This window comes from Pholcus phalangioides, unplaced genomic scaffold (genome assembly GCF_987345545.1).
Source record: "Pholcus phalangioides strain wild (caught in Gottingen) unplaced genomic scaffold, Ppha-v1.0 ptg000039l_1, whole genome shotgun sequence".
NCBI lineage: Eukaryota > Metazoa > Arthropoda > Arachnida > Araneae > Pholcidae > Pholcus > Pholcus phalangioides.
Window position 1 is genome coordinate 781,602 of NW_028301625.1, and position 23,429 is coordinate 805,030.

A 23,429-nucleotide genomic window follows, 5' to 3' on the forward strand; every position below is an offset into this window, starting at 1 on the left:
AAATACAAATACAGAAGGGGAATACAACAAAGTACAAAAAAAAATAGAAAAACAACAAAAAACAAAAATGAATGGAACAATGATTTATAATTAAAAATATGATACTGAGAAATACATATGGAAAACCATAATAACATGACATTCAATACTCACATATAACTTTTAAGAAACTCTCTTATAGATGAATTAAACATATCAGGTTTCACATCGCACTAATTATATGTGATTGCCACTGATTGCCTTAAATGTTTCTTCCTTTACATTGTTTTTTTCAGCACCTGTTCTCCATGACTAAACTGCTGAAGTGACAATACTGGATCTTCTAATCGGCGTGGGGTCCTCCATTACTGTTCTTATCAGTACCCTTACTTTATCCATACCTTTTTATTTTTCCCTCACTTCAACATAGCTTGTGAAGTGACTCATTCAGTCATTCTTAAAAAATTATTCTTTTCGCTGACTCGTTCTTCTGAACTAATTATACAACCAATTATGAACTTTTTACAAAAACTCAGATTAAATTCCTTTGATTGCGAAAGCAACTTTCCTTCCGTTTCATTAACTGCAGTTAGCAATGTCACAAAAACAAATTAATGAATGGAAAGACAAATAAAATGTAAACAAATATTATGAAAAGAAAAATTAATTTAACCTGATATCAAATTGCTGTATCAAATAATAAATAAATTGACCGTTAAATTTAAATGGAAGCAATAACTCAATTTAGTTATGTAGATAGTTAACATCAAGCGTAGATTCTATTTATTTTATTTTTTTACTTTTGTCTAGTTTTCTCTCACTTCTATATTTTTAACAATTTGTCATTGAATTAACGTGAAAAAAATTGTTAGCATAAAATTCTATTATAACAGCTTTTGGTTGCCATAATTCACTTTTACTTTAATCAATAAATGTATTTACACCTATTGGGCTGATATACTTCATTCTTTTTATCTTTCTTTCAGGTCAAAAGAAATAAGAAGATTATGAACGAAACGATTAACCTGTCCGCTAATTATACAAAGTACAGATGACACACACACACACTGGATACAAAGCAAAGATAATTTGAAAGAAAAGTAACGTTCCTCTGTGGGGAATCAAACGACCAACAGGTCGGAAAGTCGAGGTTGGTGGTTTGATTCCCCACAGAGGAATGTGACTTTTCTTTCCAATTATCTTCGCTTTGTATCCAGTCATCTGTACTTCATAAGAAGATTATGTGCAGTCTCACCTACAGAGATGTCGTCATAGGGTCAAGAGCATTTTACTAGCTTTTAGCTACTGCTCTCTTTTCTGTCCCAGCTTTCATCACATTATGAATTAACTGTTCTACCATGTCAATTCAAATATAATTTTTTCTTTCTCTCTTTGCATTTTCTTTAAAATATTGTAAAATATGTAATTTAATTGTAAACTCTAATTTGTATAGTTTTATCATAATTGACTGGGTACAAATAAGTTATGTTATGTTATGTTATAGAAGAACGTAAGTGTTGGGGGAATATAATCAAAGTGTTTAAAATTTTCAACAGGATGGATAGAATGGACCATGAGTTACTAATATTATCATCAATATCAACTGCTTCGACAAGGGGACATGAGTTTAGTTTAGTTTAGTAAGGGACAATTCCAAGTTATGGTGTCACAGGGAGTTTTTCTCGAATAGAGTTGTTAATAAATCATTAGCGATAATAATCGATTAGCTTACCTCTGGGGGGGGGGGGGTCATGAACTCTAATACAATTGATACAATTAAAAAGAAGTACGATAAACATAGTGGGATAAATCAAGAAGCTATCCATATTTAGATTAAGACAACTGTAATCATTTTTATTGGCTGTGTATATCATACAGTATTAATTGTTAGTTTTCCTTACGTGATATATGTTTTATATAGGCTTGCTGTATTTTAGTATTATTTGACATTCATATTTTTTTATGTGCAACTTTTTCAGCCACCCTGTTGAGCAATTTACCTGTTGTGGTGTTTCTATTTGTTATTTAGCCTCTTTAATTCTTAAACTCAGAGTACTAATCTTGCAGATTCTTATCGGTTCAACAAAACTCTTACATTTCATTCACCTTCTGGGCACATTGTCTCTTTATATGACATTTAAGTCCATACTTTCCTATCTGAAATTGTGTTTTTATGCTATATTCCCTACCTCCCACCAAATCTGAATAATGATGTCTGAATCACCCTGTGTATGACTAAGAAATAAAATTCTAAATTCATACTTGAAAATTCTTGGAGATATACTAACAAATAAATATTTTTTGACCACTACACAAAAAAATGTTGTATATTTTTTATAAAAGGAATCAGAAGAGTGAGATTATATTCCAATGAAACTGCAAACTTTAATTCCTCATTTGTTAACACATCACAAGTGAGGAATATGAAATCTCAATCCACCTTCGTTTGACTAGAATATAGATGCGATGGATCCTTTGCATCTAATCAGAAAATCAAACTGAAATAATACATTATCATTGTATGTCCATGTCTATTTTTTACAAATTCACTATAATATCCTTTCAGATTTCATATGCACACATGGTGAGGAAGGGTGATTTTTCTTACTGAAGAAATTCTTTTTTTTAACCTCAGGGATTGATTTTCAAGTATTGATTTCAAAGACAAAACATCCACAATCCTTGAAGTCAAGACTGAACCCCTGAGGGTAAAAAAATAAAAAAAGAATACCAAGAATACCTACAGTAAGAAAAAAATACCCTTTCCCTGTTTGTGTTATCTTGATCTGAAAGAGATATACAATCCCCCTAGACAAAGATGAACAGACATGACTGATAAACTTAATTGTAAAGGGGTAATGAAACATGCAAGGTGTTTCAAATGATCTGATAAAGAGTAACTTCACAAAAAAAGTTGACAATCTTATTTTTATATTACTTACTGACCCTTTTTGCAGCAAAAGTAGTTGAAATCACTATACTTTTGAAATTTTTGTTTTAGAGTATAACATTGCACAAACCATGAACACATCATGTATAAATCATACTTACAGTAAGGTTCTTTTCACCATAATTGAAAAGAGTAGCTCGAATCTCAATTTGTTCATTACGCACAACAGAATATGGAAGATTCAGCTGCAAAAAAACCTTTTTTGAAGACTGTATTTCTTTTGTGTCAGCAACACACATTCCATGAGTGTCTGATACTGATACAGCATGAATTACCCATGTTGTAATACTATGAGGCAAAGTAGCTGGAACTTCTTTCTTATCATCAATGCTAAAAAAAAAAGAAGTAAAAATCATAAATTTACAAATTAAATTTAAACAATAACAAGTGGTAGCAAATATGAATTCAAAGGAATATGTCAAATCTTCTGGAAAATACGGAGTTAACATATCGATGGACTAGTGAGAAAACCTTGTATCTCCATTTTTTCTGAAAATAAGGTTTTTGTAGCTACAAAAAGTAGACCTCATATCTTATCAACCAAGCAAAGTGCATCACCATTAATGAACATGGTGTGCCATGTATTGTTGATATTGGAAACTTTGTAGTTCATACGAGCAGTTGCAGTAGTGTGCATGTTTTTTGCATCTCCTAGAAAATTGAAGCAAACTGACTTCCAAGTTTTTCACGCTAGGAAATTTCATCAATGTACTGTCCGTCCCAAAAAGTTTACAGAAACTATTTTTTCCCAAATGCTTCTATAATTCATTATATATTTTGCTCATTATTTTACAGAATATATGAAAACAGATAATGAAAAGAATCAAATGAGAATATTTTTAAAATCATAGGAAAAATGAATGCTATATATGTTTACATTGGTGTATACGGAAGGGGGGGGGGCAGTGGGCAGTTTGGGGTTCTAACCCCCCCCCCTCATGTCGAGATTATAGTGTTATTTTGCAAGAAAAAATGTAAACACCCCCCCCGAGAAGGGAAAAAAACTGACTCCCCTTGAGAAAATTCTGCGTACGCCTATATATGTTTATATAGAATATGTGGAATTTTGCTGTCCCACAAGTTTGTAGAAAATCACAATTTCATGCAAATTTATTGTAAACGTAGTTTTCTTGAATGAGGTTTCGGACAGTAAAGTTTATTTTCAGCTAAAACTGCAAAAACCACAGCAAGAGTAGGGTGTGATGATTTTGTGATTTTAGCTTGTATATTTCAGTCATCTTTTCATTTGATCACTACATAGTTTTCGGAAAATTGATTTTTTTCACAAAAAAGGATTCTATTTTCTTGCATATACACATTTTCAGATTTGTGTCATATTTAAAGACAGGGCCGTCTTAAGAGTACCATGGGCCCCCGGGCCAAGTGGTTTTTTGGAGGCCCTACTCGGTAAATCCTAGAAAATTTCAACCGGATCTCATTTTTGTAAGGCCCCTCTTCCCTTGAGGCCCCCGGGCCGTGCCCGGGTGGGCCCATGCGTTAAGACGGCACTGTTTAAAGATTAAGTTTTTATGATGGTAGGCAATTGCAAAAAGTAAGTTTGTCTAAAAAAATGTCTATTTAAAGCATGACTGAGGCATTATGTTTGAGTATTTCAAAAAACAAATTCACAAGTACATTAACCCTTTATCTACCACATTATGAAAAAATGAAATAATTATCATGTAAATTTTTCGGTAGGCCATTTTAGTTCTAATTAAAGCTCAAAAACAAAAAAAAAACCCATTTTTTTTAATATTATATATTACCCAATAATTTCATTGCCCTGGTACTTGAAAGTTTCATCAGCACTATGTGCTTGCAATAAAAATAAAAAAATACTAATTCAAATATGTTGAATAACACACATTCGCACGAATATTTATTTATTTTAACATAAAGAAAACCATAAAATTTGCCATAACATTTGTTAGAGAGCATTTTGTGGGAAACAGTGTTTTACTGCATTACATGAATGTGTAATGAAGTAATCATTTTTATGGGGGTGAAATATCTAACTGAATTTTATTAATTAACATATTTAAAACAAACTAGCTGTTCCACACTTGACCTGTTATCTGGTAACTGTAAAATAGTTAAGTACACTTAATAGTGAAGTATAAAGGCTATATGCCTTTATACTTCAAAATACCAGCACTCTACAACGCATGCAAGAGATGCTGCTAGAAGGTTAAAAGGAAAGTGGTACTCTGAAGTACACCATCAGTAGTAAAAAAAGAATGATTCACAAGAATTGGAAACATGATTCACAGAGCGTAATCAAGAGCAAAGATTACAGTGAGCTTGTGAGGACATGTCTTATGGTGACAGGTGGTTGCATGTGATGACAGGTCCTGCTTAGTGAAAAAAAAAATGTAATTGTGATATCCTGATGGATATGCAAGTTGGTGACAGGGTTTACAAAAAGAATCACAACATTTTTAGTCATCAAACAGGGTGGTGGATCAGTGACAGTATGGGCAGCCTTCGGATATGATTATCACACTTTGCTAGCAGTTTTAGATGGGCGCCAAAATTCCATGAATTACACAAAGACACTGGAGTGGCAACTTAATTTGATGGTATTTAGGAAATTGTTAGGGGGAAAGAACTAGATATATCAGCATGAAAATACACCTTTTCATACTGCAAAAAAAAAGAAATGAAATACCAATTGGAAAGCAAAAAATGTGTCTGTAATTAATTTCCACTATTCAGATTACCATTGTCTAGATATAAACCTTAAAATTTGGGGGGGGGGAAAGGGGCATGCTTACCTGTTAAGTTAAGTCTAAACGATTTTGAGACACATCTGCTCCAACAAATCTAGCATTAATTGCCCATTCTTTATACTTTTGGGACATCTCAATTTATTTTCATTTCACACATAAGCAGTGTAGCTACCATAATTATTTTTTATTTTTTGCTGGATGATGTTGAACATGTTTTATAACTACTACATTTGATTTTATGCTCATATCTATTTTTGTTCTTTAAATAAACACATTTTAATGTATTCTATAAACTTTTGTGATGCACGGTATATGTGTGAGTATGTAAGTTTGTTTGTTCTGTATTATTGAAATACTAAAGTCCTTTACACACGTTCATTTCAAAAAATTAAAACATCTTCCCTAAAAGGATCTTAAGTATATCAGCAAAAAAAAAAAAGTTGTATCAAGTGGATTGAATGCCTTCTAAAAAATATTAAAATACTTTTCTCTTTCCTTTAAAAAAGTTTCAGCATCCTGAAACTTGTTTCATAAAATTAGAACATATGAATATACAAGATATACAGAAGACTGGATGTTGTGAAGATATTAAAATTATTTGAGATGTTAATTTTTTAAGGAAGGAAAAAACTCATCTCTGTCTCTACCGGGAGTCGAACCCGGGTCCCTCGATTGCCGGACGAGTGCTCTGACCACTTTTTTCCTTCCTTAAAAAAAAATTAACATCTCAAATAATAAATATTTTCACAACATCCAGTCTTCTGTATATCTTGTATTAACAAGTGGAGAGCGACATTCATGTCATATATGAATATAACCTCATTATGGCATGAATATTTCTATGTACATTAACATCAACTTGATCAAATAAGAGTTTTATGTCTTCCCTGGGTACATATGCAAACCTTAAAACCTTCAATCTTAACATTACAGGAACAAAAAGAGGACACCTATACAAATATAAAATTACGTGTGAATTTGCTTTGACAGTATTAGATAATGTGCACTGATATAGTTAAAGTGCATGGATTATATGCATCAAAGCATTGAATTATTAATTCTGGATCTGGCACATGCTTGAATGGCTGATAGACTACAGCTCTCATAGTCGCTGTTGTAAAATTAATAGCAGCTGGCCCAGGTCTGCATTTGGATAGCTTAATTTTTTAAGTTCCTCATGAATATTCCCTCAGAGGGATATTTACGAGGAGCATGTGTGGTGTAGTAGCAATTTGATTTTTTATTACAACACCCTGCTGTCGATAAAATTACATCAGTCATCAGGGGTCTGTCTAGCTGAAATTTGGGTCCGTTTTCCAGACCTCCACAAAATTCCGGATCTGAAAAACAAACCCTTCACAAAATTTTCGATCTGAAAAATGGACCCCTCACAAAAAAAATTAATGAAACCATAATTTATCATTTCATTTGTGATTAATTAGGTGACTTATTTTGCTTTCCACAAAAAAAGTACTTGTGTTTCACAAAATTAATAATCTTTTTCACAAAAATGAGGACAATTTTTGCAAAAACAGGACCCTCTAAAACAGTCTAGGCAGACCCCTGGGTACAGTCATTATGTTATCGGATATTCCAAAACCACAACAGCATTCATGAAGATTGATCAGAATTTTGATGAACTTCGTTTTCCATCTCTGAACAACATCTTCAGCTGCTGGAATAAGAAAGAAGAGACCAAATACATCAGAGGACTTCTCTGAATGCACATGCAACATTCTTCTATACTTTATATCCAGAAATTGAATACTACTTTGGAGATGGCAATTTTTCTTTTGATCGAAATTTTATCTGTTCACAAAGCTCTATTAATGCTTGATCATTGCTATTCAATCGTTTTTAATGATTTCAGATTATTAAGGCACAATTACTCATACTGAAAATCAACAAGGTTGTTATCTTCTAGATTGAATAAATTCAATTTCAGATTCTATCATAGACAAGATTATTGTACAATTACCTACACAAGGAAAACAATGAAAATAGTGTGTCCACAGAGTGATTAACTGTGGATGATGTTTATTTATAATTTTGATTCCAGATGTCTCATTCTATATAGGGTGGCCAAATGAGGTACTGGAGAAATAGTGAAAAATCCTGGAATTTGCATTAAAAAGTGGGACAAAACTCATAATCCATTAATAAAAACTGGGATATTTTTGAGACCCTCATTTGGTGAGCATTACAGAGTAAAATTTCACTTACAATCCAATAAGAAAATATTATCGCACTACTTCTGTACAGAGACCACAAAATAATTGAATCATTAGGATGGGCTATGGTTGTCAGACATCCCATTTATACAGGTGCATGAGAGAGCATTGAAGGTATATAAGAGGGGTGACCACGATGTGCTCAGGTGGGCTCCATGCATTAAGATGGAGAGCTGGGGTTACTTTTTCCATCCACAAATAAATGAAATGGGGGTAAACAAGACTCAATGCCTGATTCTATTATAAACAATCTCCGTTAAGAAGCAATTACCCCACCCCCCCCCCTAAAAAAAATTCTGAATACAAAAAAATTGCTTTTGTTTTATTATTAGAAAACAATTGCTGTTCTTGTTGTTTTCTATAACACTTTATATACCTCAAGATAGCACAAGCACTTATTACACAATACCGCTGTAAATTAAAAACCATGCTTAATGTTTGAAATTTATGAGAATGAAATAATTTTATTTTAGAACTCTGAATTCTTGGAACTTTGATTGCTCAAGGAAAAACCGTGATAAACCAGCATCCAGAAAGCTTTTTTGAGCAATGAATTTCATAGTGAAAAACAGGGACATCTGACCAAGCAATATATATTGAAAATCAGAGTTTATTCAGAGGGACATAGACTTGGTTGAAAGGGGTGCAGAGAAGAGCTATGCATGTCCTTGTTGGCACACAAGGCTTGAGTTATGAAGAGAGACGTAATTTTTTGAAGATATTTACATTGAATGAATGTGTCTCTGGGGATATGATTGAAGTGTTTAAAATTTTCAACGGAAAGGATAGGATACGCCAACTGCTTTGACAAGCGGACACGAGTCCCCCTGCATTTTTATGGGGTTGCTGTATTTTTGATATATATGACATCTATATTTGTTATGAGCATATTTTTTTCAGCCACCTCATTGGGCATTTTGCCTGTTGTGGCCTTGTATTTGTATTAATCATATTGTTTGTCATTTTAACATCTGTTGTGACTTGTAATTTTTGAGGAAAAAAAAATCAATTAAATTTTTACATGCACTTATCCTTTGGGGAACACTTTGATATCTCTCTGAGATGTTGTAATGAGGTGTGTCCAGTCCTTCAATATTTAGTGCTGCTGTGATTCAAATGGGCAAAATCTTGATCGCAAATGAAATTGCAATTTCTATACAAGTCTTGAACATCTAAAATCATTTAAAAGTAGGAAGCAACATACATCAACATCGAGGGTAGTGCTTTGATTTTGTGTCTCTGCCTTCTAGTTGATGACATTTTTTAGAGATTTTGAAAGAAAAAAGTACCATTAAGGATGGTTTGATGGTTATCTGATGATACTCCCTGATTATAATTCTATTGAGAGATCAAAGTGCCATATTAACAAAAGACGCAATCCTAATGTGAGCTAGCTACTATTGACTTTACATCAACAGCTATGCAAGCCATGGTTGAGTATTAATTCAGACATGTGCTAGAGACTCATAGCCTTGATGTATAAAATACATGATCAAAGCCAAAGATGGCCATAGTAAAATACATACTTACAGTATCAGCACACATTTTCAAATGCTGTTGAAGCAAATAGACATGTAATTTTTGCGTTGGTAGATGTATGTGTGTGTGTCCCCTCCTTTTGTACCTGTAATGTTAAGATTGATGGATTCAAGTTTTACATACGTACCCAAGGAAGATATACAACACTTATTTGATCAAGTTGATGTCCATTCCTATAAAAATATTCATGTAATAATTCATTTATTTTCAGGTGCTCAAATTTTTTGAAACAAAAGAAAAAACAATTTGATATTTTATGAGATATTCCATCCACCCCATGCGAATTTTACAATAGCCTACTGATAAACAAGACCCTCATGGAAGAGGTTCTTGAGCATTTCATGAACTGCAATCTCAGGTTTTGGGGATGATCTCATTATTTGAAATAAACAGGCATATGTTAAACATACATCATACATGCAAACATGTATGACTATCACGCAAAAAAAATGAGCTCCATAAAAACAGGTGAGCTTTGTCACACTAAATCCAGGGTTCTAAACCTTAATACACCTATATATAGGGGCACATGTAATTTTTTTCTCAAGGCAGCAAGCGTATACATCTACACATTTATTCTCAAAAACAGCCACTTCATCAAAAATAAAATTGTTGCTTAACACTAGAAGGACTAAGTTGGTCATTTTGACCATTTTTAATCTCTCTCTCCATTTTCATGATGAACCAGATTGTTTAGAATATTGAAATTGCACAACTTTTCCTAAAAATACTGAAAAATTGTGCTGTTAGACTACCATCAATTTAAAAAAAATCTGCTGAGATTTTTTAGCTTAACCAAAAAGGACCATGACCAGTCTATTTTACCAGTAATGTTATTGACAATTTTATATCATGAACAGCAAATATTTCAGCAAATTGTGACATCGAATTTCCTCTAATACACATGTGCTCGATTGGACTAATTGAAAGCATTCTTACCGACTGATTAATGATGAAATAAAAATACCAGTTGGACCAAAATGTAGTAATGTGAATTATGGAATCGTATCCTAAAAGCTGGTAGAGATGTGAGCACTTACAGTGATATCAGATCCCACTTTGCAGTAACAAGACAATAGTCATGCGAAGATGAATGTAATTATACCCAAAATATGATGAAAACAACAGCTAGACACATTTCGGAACTATATGAAGATTCTGCTTCAGTAGCATAGAAAAAGACAAAAAAAACTAAAAAATTACCTCATATAGTGGAGGTTGCTTGCTTATTAAGACATGGTCAATTTTTTTAATAGTATAGTAGTATCTAGTGATAACAGACCCACTGTCATCACTAGATACTACTATTATGTTCATCCTGTGTATACTTACTTGATGTTAAAATCTTTATATGCCCATGTCTCTCGAAAATCTATTCTAGCTGTTGGAATATCTTTGAACATATTTATATCAATTTCTTGCAAATCAGGTAAAATATCAGAACCAGATCTTGGCTTCTGTATGAATCCTAATTCAATTAAAAACAAATTCAATCATAATAAAATGGCATTACAAAATGTTATTATTCTTAATCACTACTGAAATTTTCAATTCTCTGATATTCATTTTCATACATCCTGTTTGATCGAGCGAGACATATGGTAATCATATTTGCAGTTGGATTTCTTTCAGATATAGATATTAATAGATTATTATCAGAAACCCAGAGTCTCAATGGGATCACATTCAGTGGCTTGCAATGTATCTTCAATAGGGTCTTCAAGTACAAAATAAATGAATATGCAAATAAATTTTGAACCAATATTACACTTAATTTTTATTTCACATTTTATTTCACACAAAATGTCTATCTTTTGGGACACAAAGTATATTTACATGTCTTTTTTAATTCATTGTGATGAGAAATAATTATAGAATGAAATGGCAAATACCATGTCATGTCATAGACTTGAAGAGTATACATGAGCATGAGGATACTTTTATTGAGTTACTTGTGGATGTGGCAGCCACCATCCACACCAACTTTTAAAAGTTCAAAATGAAAATCACTGGACTGTGAGTGAGATATCACAAATAAGTATGAGACTATGAGTATGTTCCTTTGGAGGTCTCCAAGTGGTCATCCTATCTGGAATTTAATATAGTTTTTCATATACAAAAATTATTTTTTTTTTATATATAAATCAAATTTATTGTTATCATATAACAGTACAAAAAGAAAAAATTTACCAAGGAGTCAATCAAAAAAATGACCCATTCTGGTAAATGCTAGTAAAGATTAGTATGGAAAACAGAATAGTCAACTAAAAAAAAAAAAATCAAAATTATTCAAATTAAAATAAAAATTAATGGCAACAGAGGAGTGCAATTTAAAAACAGTTCTACATGCTGCAACTAAAAATATAATTTTTTTAGATGTTGGAATGAAAGCAAAAACGACTAGATGCAGCATGTAGTTAAATTAAACTGTTACGTTATTTAAGGATTATATGAGCAAGTGAAAAAAAACATTAAAACAAATTTTCTATACCATCTAGTGAGAATATGTATTGCTTGACACACTTTTTAAAGGATGATAAATTAGTATTGTGAGTGATTTCTGGTGGTAATGTATTGTAGAATTTTGGGATAAGGTAAGTAAAATGTTTCTTCAACAGTGTTTTATGAGGCAGCGGAAGTGAATACATATTATTTAATCGATTTGAAGATCGAGATGTATTTAAAGGCAAGGAGAATTGACCTTTGAATAGGAGGAGAATAGATTTATAGAAATATAATTGACGTAATGTAAGTATTCCAAGATGTTGATGAAGTTGTATTGATGGTGTAGTAAAGTTATTTGTGATGATTCTAATTATTCTCTTATGGAGGCTGATTATAGGGTAAAGGGTTGAAAGGTAGTCAGAACCCCAGACAGTTAGACCATATAGTAGGAGTGAGTGAAACAAGGAATAATAAAGGGTTAATAAAAACGACTGATTCAAGTAGGATTTGAGATAGTAAAATTTATAAATTGCTAGTCGTAGTCTTTTTTGTAAGTACTTGATATGACTCTTCCATTTAAGATTGTGATCAATATATACTCCAAGGTATTTAATTGTAGTAACTTGTTCGAGACATGAACAATTACAATCAGAATTAATAGTACAATTGCAATTATGGAAAATTAAATTAGGGTGAAAGTGAGTGTTAGATTGGGAAGAGAAATTTATAAACTTAGTTTTTGATGTATTTATCTGAAGGTCGTTAGCAACAAACTACTTTCGGATTTTAATTAAATCAGTATTGATTAGGTTAGTAAGAGATTCAAAATCATCAGATGAGTAAAGTAATACTGTGTCATCGGCGAAAGTTATGATATTGCCATTTATGTTTAAATTACATAAATCATTTATGAATATTAAAAATAATAATGGTCCCAATACAGATCCCTGAGGGACGCCTTTCACTATTTCCAATGGGGTGCTAAGGCTATTGTGAATTTTGACTGATTGTGTTCTATTAGTTAAAAAAGAAGCAATTAGATTCAGAGTATTACCTCTGATTCCGATATATGACAACTTATTGAGTAATATATGATGATTCACGCTATCAAATGCTTTTCTTATATCAAGAAATATTGCAATGGTTTTTTTAGATTTATCAATATTTTCAGCGATAAATTTAGTAAATGTTAGTAGAGCAGTTTCTGTGTTTTTATTAGGAAGGAATCCAAACTGGTTGTTAGAAAAGAAACTGAAATGTGACAAGAAAGAAAAAATTCTATTTTTGATAATTGTTTCAAATATTTTTGAGATAGAGGGTAGAACTGAGATTGGTCTGAAGTTGTTAAAATCATTGGGATCTCCAGATTTATAAATAGGTGTTACGATAGCTGATTTTAAAGACCTCGGGAATATACCATTAGCCATACATATATTTATTAAATCTGAGAGAGTATTCAAAATATTATATGGTAGAATTTTCAAGACCTTGGTATTGATTGTTTCTGCAAAGGATCCAGAAGTGGGTAATTTTTGAATAATTGTCAAGATTTCATCAGCAGTTGTTGGAAAAAGGTATATTGAGTGAGGATTCGATTTCATGTATTGCTTAAAATCTTCATTTATGTTGATATTGAGTGTGGAAATATTAACAAAATGGGAATTAAAGTTTTGAGCCAGAGAAATAGGATCAGAATCGGAGGAAAACAGTTTATTATGACCATCAGTTTTTTTAATTATACCATCAATGAATCTCCAGCGTTTTGTGGGAGTGTTACATTTTGAAAATTGGTAGGAAAAATATTCAAGTTTAGCAGATTTTATTTTGGATTTGACCAGCTTTACAACATTTTTATAGGCTATATTTAATGGGATATCGAATGGAAATTTTCGTGTTTTATAATACAGTTTTTGCTTAATTTTTGTCAGGTGTCGTAATTCATGAGTGATCCAAGGATTCAGCTGCGATCTATTGTTTTTACAATTGATATATCTAGCGTGATTGTGTACTATTGTTTCAAGTTTAAGTAAAAATTCTTCAAAATTATTAGAAGGGTCAATATTATTGAATGAAAAATTGTAATTTTGAAGAAAAATATGAAGTTTCCGATAATCAAGTTTTTTAAACTGAAGGTTAGTTAGTTTTGATCTGATAGTTGAAGTGGATATACTAAAACATAGCTTACAAATTATTGCATAATGATCTGTCAAATCAGAGAAAAAAATAGAAGAATATATATCAGAAATATCAGATGAATTCCGTATGAATATGTGATCAAGACATGTGTTTGATCGAGGTCTAGTTATGCCTTCGATATATGGCTGAAATCCTTTACTACACAATAAGTTTAAGTATTCAGTAGTAATATTAGAGTTAGAGTCAAGAAGGTCAATATTGATATCACCAATAATTAGAACATTTTTACATTTGATTCGATCAATAGTAGTTTTCAATTCGTTAATGAAATCGGTAGATAGAAATGAATGAGATCGATAAACAGATAAAATAGTAAACTCCAAAGATTGGTGAAACAATACAACAATCTCAGCTGTTTGCATGGTGATTGAAGTTAAATGTTTTAGGCTTAGGAAATCGTTAACATATACCAGTATACCACCCGAATTATTATATTGTCTACAACAATGAAATATTTCGAATCCGGGAATATTGAAAGAGTTTATTTCGTTGTCAAAAATCCAGACTTCTGAGAGGACTAAAATATGTATGTTTTGAATATTGGTACCTAAAGTTGTTAGCAGTTGATTAAAATTCGATCTAACACTGCGTATATTTATATGGAAAACGTTAAATGAGGAAAATGTAAAGTTAGTATTATTTAAATTTGAATTGCTGGTAGAGAAGTATGTTTTCAGTTCATCCAGGGTGTTCAGGTCAGTGTAGTTTAGATTGGGATTAATAATTAATAAACATTATTTAAGTCATTTACATGAGTAATACTGAACACCCTGGAATCATCGTATTGACGCAAAAATACCTTACCATCTCTGATCCAGCAGTGATTGAAATTCCTCTGTTGCTTGAATTGTTTACAGTGATAATAAACGTTTTTCATATATGGACATAAGTGGCAATTAAAATATACAGGCACCGATTTAAGTCTGTTATCAATTGATGACGCTAACAATTTCTTTGTTTTTGCTTCTTTTAAAAATTTGTCTCTGCTGGATTTCCCATCAAACTGGACAATTATGGGCTTAATTTTGTCCTTTATCTTCGTTGGGACGCGGTGAATGGCTGTGATGGTATTTGACATCTCGGGATCTATTAGAGAAACAATAGTCATTTTCAAATTGTCGATATTTTCCTCTGGTGTCTCTGGCAATCCTTGTATTTCGATGTTGCATCTTCTTGAGTATTGTTGCAGACCACCAATTTCACTTTGGAGTTTTGTGATTTCGGTTTTCAAAACTGAGTTTTCGGATATTATTTCCTGGTGTTTGTTTTGGAGGTCAGCTATTTGAATTTGATATTGATGGTTCTGTTCTGTCAGTGTTAGAAACTGAGTAGAAATGTACGATTTCAGTGCCGTAATTTGGTTTTCGAAAGACTTGTTGATTATGTCAACTATTTGTTTTAGATCGGATGGTAAGTTTTGTAAATATTGTTCATCGCTAGATGGCAAGGCCATTTGGGTATTCAATGAAATTGAGCAATCTGTGTTTTCAGTCACTGTTGGCGGTTGGATGAGCGGAATTGATGATATAGAGACTAAGGAGTTATCAGCGATTGATGCTGTCGAGGTAGTAGATGCTGCGTTTGTTGAGATCGAGATATTTGATAGACTTGTGCTGGCGACACCTGATGAAGCTGCGACTGGTGTAATTATTGATGTCGATGTTGTTGTTATAGTCGTTAATGTCGGCATCGATGAAGCTGAAATTATTGATGGTGCACTATGATTTCCTGAATTTTTGCATGTAAAACAGTACCACGAACTTTCATCTCGTTTGAGTTTTCGGAACGATCTTTCACTTAGCCCACCACAGTAAAAATGAAATATGTTCCTGCATACGACACATGTTAATCCATCATCCATTGTTAGAATATCTTCGGAGCACAACTTACACTTAGACATATTGACGGCTGACTGATAACAGCTACGTAGCTCGTGATTAGATAATTAACGTGGGATTTAACTAAAATAAATATTGCACATTAAAAGGATTAGTAACGAACCATGCGAATTAAATATGCTGTAAATTGTATATATTATACGTTTTTAAAGAATGTAACGCAAAAAAAAAAAAAAAAATTGCCCTTTTTTTCCTTTTTTTTAGAGGAGCAAAAACAAACACGTGCGTACACCCCAACTACTGTTGCCACCCCTTATTTCTTTAATCTTTCAAAAGTATTTTGGTTGTTTTCTTCACTTATATATAATTATAATTTTAAAGCATATACATATAACCACTTCTGTCAAAACTAAATTAATTTAATCTTATTTCTTTTCATCACTGAACATGGTATCTAGTGCAATGACATCTATCAGTTTGTTGCAATATGCACCTTTCAAATTTCAATTCAGAATATACATGTTTACACAGTGAATTAATATAATGTGTGATCACACTAAAAAGACATGTTAGCATATTTTTAAGAGCAAATTTTTTTTTTCATGTTTTCAATATATTCAGAAAGTTTTTGCAGCTTTCTGTCATTTTCATAAACAAACATGCCAAAAGTTGAAATCTGAACAGTCAATGTTAATAAAACAGATGCATATTGAGCAACTGCATGATCAACATCATATGATAAAGTATAAAGATACAGTAAAACCCCTCTTAACAGTCACCCCTGTTTTACAGCCAAATAAAAATATCCTGACAAAAAGCCTATTTAAATCATGTATTTCAAACCCGTTTAATGGTCCCCCTCAGATATGGTTGCAGACACCATTTTTATCATTCGTCCCATTGGACTAAAACCGATGTACAGACACCAATAGCTGTAATTTAGATTCAAATCATGCTCACTGGACAGTAGCACAAGTTCTAATATTTCAACCACTTTTTATCTACTTTTCAATGAAATTTTTGTTACTGTTTGACATTTCTGATGTCAGTTTGCTGGTTGTGCTTATGCATTTTACATGATTTCACGCTGTTTAATAAGGCTATCTCCAGTAATCCTCGCTCTCTATCACTAAGAGAAGACATTCTGAAGAGAAAAAATCGATGCCATAGAATACAGTGAAAAATGTAAAATAGGAGTTCATACTCTTGTAAATGAATTCAATGTCAGGAGGACACAGATATGTCCGATTTTGAAGCAAAAGGAACATTGCAAGAAGAATCGCTGAAAAACAGAAAGCCAGCTAAGAAAAATGAATTTCCGAATATAGAAGAACTTACCATAGATGCAGTTGTATACAATTGATTTGTTTCAGCAAGAATTTACCTGTTTTTGAGCTGATTTTACAAGAAAGAGCTCAAGAATCAGCAAAGTAACTCAGACTTATCAACTTTGAAGCTACAGAAGAACTCTGAGAAGCATTCACTTCAAATGGTGGTAGGATCATTTTCGTATGCGTCATGAAATTGTGGAATGCTGATGATGAAGTGTGCAGAAAATGGAGTAAAAAATTGCCAAAAATTATTGAGGGATATTCAGCCAATGATAAATACCAGGGGTGGCCAACAGCTGGCCCATGGGCTACTTGTGGCCAATGTTTGGGAAGGAGTTAGAATACTCTGTAAAACCCATCAAACATCAATTGATCAATTTTCCAAAAGATGTAAATTCAGTATATGAACTCTGTGTAATATTTATTTTATTATTTTAATTTTGTATCTATCCAATAACTATATACTTTCATAAGTTTAAAAGCGCATCTTATATTGTAAGAATTTCCTTCATTTGCAAACAATAAACCATTTCAATTGTAGTTAACACAGAAGTTTACAGTTTCAACAGGAAAACCCTCTGATGCAGTCACCCTTTTTTTGTGGTCAAATTTTTTTGTCCCACAAGTGTTCGAAAAAGAGGGGTTTTACTTTAATAGGGGAGCAAAATTTGGAAAGGCACCTTTTTTCATTCCTTTTTCCCACACTAACTGCATCAATTCCTTTTCAATTGGTTTAATTAATTTTTATTTTTTAATCAATTCTAAAATTTTTGATAACATTTTAGTATACACTGTAAAATTTTCAAAATACGATGCCATAAGTGGTAAATTGCCCAACAAACTGATTGAAAAAAATAAGATTACATATAACAAATTAAACAGGAAAGAAAAATAACATGATCTTCTAAGAAATGAAAAATTTAGAAAATTTTTTATAATACAAATCTAATTACTTTCATCATGATACACTGTTATTGTAAACAGATATCACTTACTACTAAATTGCAGATGCTCACGCAAAGGGCTCTGTGAACAGAAAAAGTTTTGTAACTACCATTTAGGAATTTTTTTCAAGCGAATTGGTGTGTGTGCCAAATAACCTTGCATGTATATGCATGTGTGCCTATATATTTTGCCGTGTCTGAAATGTTTAAATTGTTTGAATTGCAACTATCCATCTTCAAAATTGGAAGTGAAAGTGTCAGGTGTATGAATCAATTGAATATTGAATGAAATAATTTTCGTGTTCATCAAATTTACCTACTTTCAGTGGGAGACTTTTTTAAGGTGACATTGTGGCTGCATGGGTCGCACAGCCCCATAGAGCCGCCCCTGCATGGGGGTGTATTTCAGAACATCAAACAGTGAATAATCCTTTGAGTGATATTATCACAAAAGGCATCATCGATGAGGCAAATAAGAGGAAAAAACCATGAAATTCCTAACGCATTTTGACATACAATGGATGTTATTTTCAGAAGACATCATGCTGACCAGGGATCTCACTTAGATTGATTCCCAAATCTTAACTTGAAAAATGCCAAGCTGTCTATCAGAGTCAGAAATTCTGACTTTGACGATTGACTTGCACAGACATATTTTTCCGCAGAGCAACCGAGAGTTAAGATTTGGTAAGTGGGATCCCTGGTCAGCATGGTAGTGGTCAAATTTATCCTCTACAGATGGCACCCATTGTGAGTCAAAAGGCATTAGGAATGTAATGATTTTTTTCTTTTGATTTTTTGCCACATTAGTTATTTAGTGATTTCAGAACAAATCAGAAAGAATGAAACTACATAGCAACCAATGAATAGACAATTCCTTTGTGTCCTTCATTGTTTGACCAAATGGTCCTCGGGTAAATGCTAATTGGGAATAACCGATCTGGATAAGAGTAAGAACAAACTGAACATTCAGGGTATTCTTTTTCTCTGATACAGTTTAAAGTGAAACCTCCCATAACGGACACTCTCCATAAGCAGGCATCTCCCATTAAGGGACACTTTTTGAGTTACATCTACAAGAGAGATGTATTTTACTATCTATCAATGGGCATTCCCCATTACGGGACAAAATTTTTGGTCCCAAGGGTGTCCGTTATCGACAGGTTCCCTGTATTTCTTCAGCTAATTTTTCACATAATTCCCATTGTTTTTGAACAATCTGAAAAAGGACAAGACTGGGTTTTAAAAGACTCATGGCTGTCAAAGCAATGTTTTGTAACTCGATATAGGTAGGATGACCATTCTTTGATGTTTTTTTTTTCAATTCTTTATCTGTTTGAAGTGCTTGCCAGAGAGTAACCTTTCTGAAAGCAAAATACAGAGTAAATTCACAGGCTATTGGTTCTGCGTCTGGGTTGCATTAGGAAAGTTATTGATCATATTCTTGGCGGTAAAAACTTTTCATTAAAGCAGCAGTATTGGGCATGGCCCTTACAAGGGTAGGGTTGACAGCGCCCTGGCTAATTAATGTTTTTGTTTAAATTAATGTTTTTGCTTTTTCACACAATAAATTCATTATACAGAGGCTCGTAAAAAAACTGGCTAGGGGGTCCAACAAAAATCAAGCCTAGGGAACCTGCTGCAGGAGGTGGGTAGGGGTTTCACATTTGCCCTGAAACAGCAGAATTTGAGCAGATGGTACACCATGGTGTTTATTTTGAACTGAGAGTCTGCTTCAGAAAAGCGATGAGTGTGTAGTGCATTTATATTATTTAAAAAATTTTCAGCTAATTAAATGGAAAGAGGGATGTAGGTGCTACAAGATAACAAAGGCATCAGCCATAACTTATTGCAAGGATAATTTCTCAGACTAACTGCTGAACTGTATGAGACAAGCATTTGATTGAGATGAAACACAACGTGCAAAAAAGGTTTTAATTCCGAGAAAATCACTTTTTTTAAAAATACCACATTTATCCATCTATCAACTAGGTTGTTCTAAATTATCACACAATATACTTATATATTTCTGCAATTTCCTCTTCTCATTTCCTGTGTTTGAGGATCTCTATTGGCCCTAATATATCTTTTTTTTTCATTTTACCCACCTTCAAGAAACAACTCTTCTACATTCTATAACCCCATCATGTCTGATCTTGGCAGTTTTAGGGCTCAAAATCTCTCAAAATGCCTTTTCTTTTTTTTTCTAGTTTCTGACACTACTAAACCACACAAGTAACTCATCCATATTCAATGCTTGTTATGTGTAGTGCTGCTATCTATCACCAATTTCTGTAACTATGAGCGAAATGTAATGATTGAATAATTATACTGTTGCATGCAGGCGCGGATCCAAGATGTGTTGGGAGGGGGCGATTTTTTACAGTGAAGGTTTTTTTAAGTGAGACCCAACCTAGTGTCCGCAGACATCAAACAGGGCCGCAACTATGGGGGAGCAGGCGGGCCTCGTGCCCTAGGCGTTGGACCAGAGGGGTGCAAATTTTACTCTCAAAACCTCTCCTTCAACATTACAAGGGGGCGCCAAAATGTGCACTTGCCCCACGTGATCAAACATCTAGTTGTGGCCCTGATGTCAAACATGCTTAAAATATAAAGATTAATATATTTTAAAAATTAATTCAAAATTAAAGTTAATTCAAAATTAAAATTAATTCTAAATTAAAATTAATTCTAAATTAAAATTAATTCTAAATTAAAATTAATTCTAAATTAAAATTACTTATAACTTTGAATTATTTGAAACTTTAAATTTGAAACTTTAAATTTGAAACTTTAAATTTGAAACTTTAAATTTGAAACTTTAAATTTGAAACTTTAAATTTGAAACTTTAAATTTGAAACTTTAAATTTGAAACTTTAAATTTGAAACTTTAAATTTGAAACTTTAAATTTGAAACTTTAAATTTGAAACTTTAAATTTGAAACTTTAAATTTGAAACTTTAAATTTGAAACTTTAAATTTGAAACTTTAAATTTGAAACTTTAAATTTGAAACTTTAAATTTGAAACTTTAAATTTGAAACTTTAAATTTGAAACTTTAAATTTAAAAATTAAATTAATTAAAAATTAAAATACCCCTGGCTACGCCACTGGGGAGCAGGCAGGTCTAGTGCCTAGGGCATCAATTCAAAGGGGGTGCAAATTTCACCTTTTTAACCTCTCTTTCAACATTATTAGGGGCACCAAAATGTGTGCATGTCCCGGCTAATCAAGCATCTAGTTGTGGCCCTGCTAAAAATAACAAAAATTTTGAGCTTCAACATTGGGCTGCCACTTACATTAATGTACGCAAGCTGCCACAAAAAATAGTATGACAAAATGAAATATGAAACTGTGCAGTATGTAATACATGTCAATAGTACTTCATACTCATATTGCCACCCCCAAATGCTTTTTGATTTTGAAAAAAAAATTATAGGTAATGTCTTGATCGGATAATCTTGCATGGAAAATGGAGTGTAAAAAAATTGATCATATTTGATGTTTGTAGTCTATGGTCTAAAATTAAATTTTGTTCTTAACTATTTTTTATCAGTTATTATTTCATTGCTTTGAAATACTTGGCCCTCAATATAACTAGGTATGAATTGAAATTAATGAAAATAAAGGGAGAATATATAATCATGTGAACTTATTACTTGTTCAAACTATTCAAACACAAGCACAGCTTACCAGTAGAATCCCTTTCCATTTGAGCATGCAGACAACAACTGAAGAAAACCTCAGAACAATTTTTGTCATTTTCTTTCAAATAATTTTTAACAATATCAGTTCTTTTTTTACAGTTTCTTGAATATTTGTCTTCACCAAGTCCTAACGCACAGCAGTCTTTCAGTCTTCCTGAATAACTATTTACTGTAACCAGAAATGCATGTAAGATATCAGATTAAGAGCAAACATACATGGTTTATTTTTCATCCTCAACTATTGCGAAATGAGAACAGTATCCAAGATTAGCATTGCTCTAATTAGCTTTACAGTTTTCAGTTTTTACACATTATTTTAAGCTGAAAAAACTCATACAGGAAACAAGTTATCAAACCATACCATAATATCAAGCAATAGAAATCTTTCCTTTGAAAATTTTTTTACGTAAATTTCATATAATTAGAATTATGAGACCTATCATGTTTAAAATAGTTGAAAATCATTAATGTTAAAAAAATATGGATGGCATGAATAGACTGATTTGAATTAGTATTATTTAATGAAGAGAACTTACCAATGTTCTAACTTTTCTAAACAAATGCATTCTTGAATGTGTGTGAAAAGTTTTCATAATTTTCTCAGAAAAGCTCATATTCTGGAGCAGTGAGGGTCCCCAAACTTTTATGGAACACTAATTTCAACCATATTTACACTATCTTAACACACTAGTGCCACAGAATTAGGGATATGTAAAACCTGTAGCACTATCCATCTGCACATGTGGTAGCATTTATAGGGATGAACCTTCCTACTAAGGTGGTCAAATCCAAAACAGCTGCAAAGCAAATGATTACTATGCCTGCTACTGTGTGATCTCTTTAATACTATGTGGTAATCTATTGGGGGGGGGGGAAGTTGTGAATAATTAACTTCAATTTTTTTTCTTAAAATTTTTTCCAAAGATATCAACATGATTTAATTTATTGAAAGAGTTATTAAGTCTTTGTTCAAAACTACTGACAGTCTACATTGTTATACATTGATATTGTCCATGTGTTTTTGTAATAAAGGGATAATATTATAGAACTTACATATCTTATTCATTATTCTTCGTTTCTCTCTTTTTTTCCCTTCACATCCTAAAAGTAATATGAGAAATGACATTCATTGAATCTAACAAATGTTCACATGCAATTGTAGTCCATTTCTGTGATTTTGAAAACTCTTTGAATTTCAGTTATAGCACTCAGTAAAATAAAATGAATTTTAAACTTTCAATTTGCTCCACTTGGAAATAGATGAGGAATATAGTGGCCTGCTGAATTACTTTTTGATGATTTGTGATACATGGAAAAAAAAAAAAAAGTTTTTCTTGCACATACAGAAATGCATTTGCCTGTTGTGGTATTTGTATATATTTCCGACTATTCGCACAGTTAAAGGGATGAAAGTCTTCATCTTATATCAGGGTTTGCTTGCTGCTCTGACTCTGAAACACAAGACAAAACCTGTGTTATTTTGTATTCCAGTACACTATTACCCAGTCTATCCAAAACTATTTTACATTTTGTAATTCA

At 32.3% G+C, this 23,429-nt stretch overlaps 1 protein-coding gene across 2 annotated transcripts in view; it reads right to left on the reverse strand.

Annotated features, from left to right (window-relative positions):
- The window catches only part of LOC149065441 (complement C3-like), a 278,201-nt gene that overhangs the window by 172,034 nt on the left and 82,738 nt on the right, over positions 1 to 23,429 (reverse strand). The window contains exons 16-19 of one of the 2 annotated variants that reach the window (XM_089253976.1): positions 22,944 to 22,991; positions 21,877 to 22,059; positions 10,761 to 10,896; positions 3,031 to 3,259 (exon numbers count right to left, since the gene is read on the reverse strand). In XM_089253976.1, coding sequence (XP_089110102.1) covers positions 3,031 to 3,259; positions 10,761 to 10,896; positions 21,877 to 22,059; positions 22,944 to 22,991 — 596 coding nt within the window. The remainder of the gene's footprint in view (positions 1 to 3,030; positions 3,260 to 10,760; positions 10,897 to 21,876; positions 22,060 to 22,943; positions 22,992 to 23,429) is intronic. The other variant, XM_089253977.1, reaches the window with a different exon arrangement.